This window comes from Vitis vinifera, chromosome 9 (assembly GCF_030704535.1).
Source record: "Vitis vinifera cultivar Pinot Noir 40024 chromosome 9, ASM3070453v1".
Taxonomy (NCBI): Eukaryota; Viridiplantae; Streptophyta; class Magnoliopsida; order Vitales; family Vitaceae; genus Vitis; species Vitis vinifera.
In genome coordinates, this window is record NC_081813.1 from 14,907,695 (window position 1) to 14,912,768 (window position 5,074).

Sequence of the window (5,074 nt, forward strand, 5' to 3'; positions counted from 1 at the left end):
GCCATTAGTGATGTTAGAAAATCAAATTAGGGAGGATAAAGAGGGTGGAAACGATTTTAAAGTTCGTTTTGTATTATTTGTGTTGGGTGCATTATTGTGCCCAACAATGAAGCTTTTTGTGAATCGGTCTTTCTTACATCTTGTGGAAGACATCGATTCAATAAAGAAGATGAATTGGGCAGAATTTGTGTTGTCCTATCTTGTGCACGGGATTGAAGAGTTTAAGAAGAAACAACAAAGTGGGCTTTGCGGTTGCTTATTATTTTTAATGGTAATGTCCTTGTAATTAATTTACATCATAGTGAAATATGATTTTGTTTTAATATAATTTATGAACTAACTATATATCTATGTCAAATATACTCGTAGTTATTCTACCACAAGCATATATCATTTGAAGAGAAATTTCTACCGCTATATACTCGACCTTCTCCTCGGATTACTGCTTGGGGAGATGATGAAGTATTGGACAGGAAACGAAGATTGAAAAAACTTGGTGGATATGCAAATGAGAATGTAAGTTATAGTTTTGAAAGTCGTTTACTATTGATTTAAGTTTTTAGTGATTTAAAATCTGATATGTATTATATTTTGATGAATATATTGTAGCTCAAAATATGGGTGATAGAAAATGAGATAAGGGATTGCGTTGATGGAAATGCAACGACAATGGCGAGTGAGAATGAGGACGATGAGAAATTTGTAATCAATCTAAACAAATATGTTATTAAACGAGTAAGTTTTACAATATTCATTGTGACTATCTATATTAGCATTGAACCTTTGTATTATGATGTTATTAATCACGTTCATATATATCACTAGGTTGATGGTGGGAACTTAATGGAGATGGATAAAACCTTTCAACAATTAAAGACACATCTAATTGATATGGCTTATGGTGCAAGTAGTAGTAGTTGTGATCAAATTTTGGCTAAATTTGAGGAGAATTATACTACAGTGAAAGGTCTCTTCCTTAGGTCAAGCGGAAAACCTTTGAGAATGCACGAGGAAGGAACGAAGAATGACATTCTCTCATGCCAGAGAAGTTTGGAAGATACGAACAATATGAATGTGAATGAACATTATCTTCACACTTTGTCAAATGAGAAGTTATGCACCGAGGACTTGAATGAAAAGAATGAAGATGCATGTGCTACATCAATTGAAGTGCATATCATTCCAGACGAAAATCAAAATATTTTACCACTTCCAATCAAAAGGAGTAGAAGAGATTATGAAAAGGTATGTATCATATAAAAGAATAAATTATTTTCTTTACAACTACTTAACCATTACATAGTAAATAGATGTATATTAATGGCATTTTCCATATTAGGAACCATTACGAGCACTATGTGGTTATCCTAATCATGTCATGAAAACACGTACATCAAGGGAGAGGAAACAAAGTAAATTCAAGGTCTCCTCGTTTGTACACTATTTAAGGAAGATGGTAAAACGTGAAGCATCAGAGGTATAATACAAATAGTTTAATATCATTGTTCTTATTTTTTATACTTAACATATATAGTTAATAATTATGTCTTGTTTTCGATTTAGTCAATCCCCATGTCCATTCGTGAAGACGTGGTGGATACTCAATCATTCAATGTACTTCAATCTCTTGTCGCTGATTATGTTTTCAATAAAGCATTGTAAAAAAGGTTTGTCGTGTCTAGAACATTCATAGATGTGTTGTTACAATTTTAGCCTTCATATGCTTCCAATTTAGTCAAGTTTGTTTGTTTCTCGTTGACTTTGATCATGAACATGGAGTTCGTGGAGATTTTGAGTGCTTACGTCCTTGACAAAATTTGATGGATGTTGTAAGTACCTACTTCATTTATATCAAATGCGTGCTATATTAGTTAAATAAATTTATTGAAGTTATTGTTCAACAACAGGTAATAAATCTAGAAGCCTCAAAGCTAAATTATTTTGAAAGACAATTCATAGGCATACGAAGTATAAGATGCTATCTTCCCACGACATTTTCAGTAAGCTCATATTTCTCTTGTTGTTTACTTACATATTAAGTACAATATACTAATGTTCGTATTATGTTTTCTTATTAGCAAATGATTTTGTGTGGGAGTCCTCATCTTTTTTTCGATAGAAAAACATCCATCGTGAGTAAGTACATTAGCGAATTGGATGATTGCGAGAAGGTTAGTAATTATTTGTAATGTTTAATTGCATATATGAAATCTAGAGTAGATATCGTTTTCACCTATAATATACTATATTTTTTGTGGCCCAACTCATATATATTGTTTTCCTACCTTTACAACTATTTATTCCAATGCATGACGATTGCCCTAGTCATTGGTATCTGTGTGTCATTGACTTCAAACACTTTGATATCCAAATTTTGGATTCATTACGATCGAAGAGTCGGGACGAGTTCCGGTTTAAGAGTGTTAAAATAGTGGTATGCTTTCTGCTTTTTGTTTTCCTTTTTATTTGGTTTTTTTTTTCTCTTCTATATTTATTAACCACTTTCAAAATAAATTAGGTTGAATTTTGTCAAACGTTCTTCAAACTGTATGACATAGGGAAAGATGTCTTCCAATTCTCCATTGATTGGGCTCCTTCGATTCCGACCCAAGATAATGGGTTAGTATGAATACATAACTCACATTAATATTCTTTTTCTGAGGTATAATTAGACAACCATTCAATAAGTTGTTTTGCTTTTCTTTTCTCTTTCTTAAGTGGGACTGTGGAGTGCATGTCATTAGACATATGCAAAGATTCAAAAATGGTGATTCGATGACGAGCTCCGACTTTTGTAATTCTGTTAAAATACGTCGAGAAATAGCATGTGATTTAGTTTTACACGAGGGAAATAGAGAAAAACAAACCATTGTGGCTATTGTTTGTACAAAGACGTCGACACAAGCAATGAAAAAATTATTATTATGATATTTGTTATTTTTCTAATATTTATCATTTCCATCTCCACATATCGTCATGTTTATTGGGAAGTTGTGAGATTCGATGACCATACATTATTAATGATTAAGTCCATTTTATTTGAATATCCAAATACTGTTCTTTCAATATGGTAGGTAAAATGAAATTGTAATATACTAGTATCATTCATGTTCGACATGTGTAATTTTGTACGATCTTTAACCTAATCAGATTTGTAAATATTCATTTATCTATGATAAAAATATATAGTTACTACATTAGTAGACCGATTGACGAATGATGTTCAGTCGGTAAGAACCAGTCCAACGATTTAGCTAAGTCCACTTTTCATAGGCATACGCATTATGCCAACAGGTTGAGAACATTCCTCATATGGATAATGACCCTATGGATGCAGTGTGAACTCGTTGAGGATTTGTCCCAACCAGCTCAAACAATTTTGGATGCAGAATCACCCGGTGTCGACGTTCAATTGAGTGATTGAAGAATTTTCTAAAGCGAGTGAGCAATTTTTTGAGTTGTGGAAAGCGATTGATCAATGAAGAAATTGTCTCAATCGGTTGACGAATGATTTGACCAGTGGGAACCGGTTGACAAATATAGCAAACTGGTTGAGGAATTTTCTCAACTGGTTGATGGTTTTTTAACCAGTGGCAACCGGTTGAGGAATTTGTTCAACCGGCTGAGGAATGTTCTCAACCAGTTGAGGTTTTTTTTAACCAATGGCAACCGGTTGAAGAATGGTATCAACCGGTTGAGGAATTTGCTCAACCGGTTGAGGGTATTTTTAACTAGTGGCAACCGGTCGAGGAATTGTATCAACCGGTTGACGTTTTTTGTAACCAGTGGCAACCGGTTGAGGAATTTTCTCAACCGGTTGAGGCTTTTTTAACCAATGGCAAGCGGTTGAAGAATGGTATCAACCGGTTGAGGAATTTACTCAGCCGGTTGATGGTATTTTTAACCAGTGACAACCGGTCGAGGAATTGTATCAACCGGTTGAGGATTTTTTATCCAATGGCAACCGGTTGAGAAATTTTCTCAACCGATTGAGGCCAAATCTCAGTCGGTTGCCTCCTGCAATGCTATTGTGCAATTTAGGAGTACGACTACCGTCCACAAAAAGGGTATGAGTTGTACCAATAACTTTGCACTATGTAAACATTTGACAAGGTACCATTAAGTTCAATTAAAAGGTTTGAAATTGATGGAAACTGGCATTACAAATTACCTAACTACGATTTACCCATTTTGAGTAAAATCACTAAATTTACCTATTTCATATGAATTACATCATATTGATTACTTTCCTATAGTTAACTCATAACCACCTAATTGTCAAACTTTAACCACAATTGAATTTAATTAAATCCGTATAATTAACCGTTTTTTTCGACATGATATAAATGAATCGGTTTCTCCATTTACCAATCATTTTATCACTTGTTATCAATTAAATTATAAATGTAGAGGATATTGCATTCTATCAATCAACTTGACTCTTAATCAAAATTCAAACTTTTCATTAAATAGTTAAGTTAAAAGTACACATTAGTGGAAGTGATAACGTCAACTAATATAAATATTGATTTAATACCTACCATCCCTTACTCCGTTAAGGAATAAAAAAAAGGTTGCATATCCTTTTCATTTGGATATTTGTTTGGATCCCCACCTTGACATGGTGTTGTCATATTTTGTTCATGTTGCTGAAATCCTGCTATCTGCACATGCACATTCCATTGTTTTTTTCAGCTGTCCAATTCCATTCCAATTAATTAAACCTAATCATTAAATAATGCATAACTCAAATTCATGTCAAAAGTGTTTCTTTATTCCCGATCTTACATTATTAAGTTCACCACAATCTATGTACTTATCAGATCGGTCATTTGAAAAATGCTCCCCTGACATTCCCTACATTTTTCAATAATTAAGTGTTGTCAATTATTATTGAATTAGATGTTATCAATGTTTGGAAATTATATAACAAGCCTATTGTACATACATGTACGGTTGCAAAAATGTCAACTGATGAATTTGTTGAAGGCATCATTTCCATTTGAATGTCACATTGGGAAGACAAATTAGTTTCCTCCTACGTACTCATAATGCCATCAAAACAATTATGTTA

The 5,074-nt window shown here is 33.2% G+C and overlaps 1 protein-coding gene across 1 annotated transcript; it reads left to right on the forward strand.

Annotated features, from left to right (window-relative positions):
* The first annotated feature begins 383 nt into the window (after positions 1 to 383).
* LOC132254286 (uncharacterized) lies at positions 384 to 3,424 on the forward strand. The gene is made up of 4 exons (XM_059739586.1): positions 384 to 516; positions 610 to 735; positions 826 to 1,245; positions 3,338 to 3,424. The coding sequence occupies exons 2-4, from the start codon at positions 670 to 672 to the stop codon at positions 3,422 to 3,424; spliced, it is 573 nt and encodes a 190-aa protein (XP_059595569.1). The 5' UTR covers positions 384 to 516; positions 610 to 669.
* Positions 3,425 to 5,074: the final 1,650 nt, after the last annotated feature.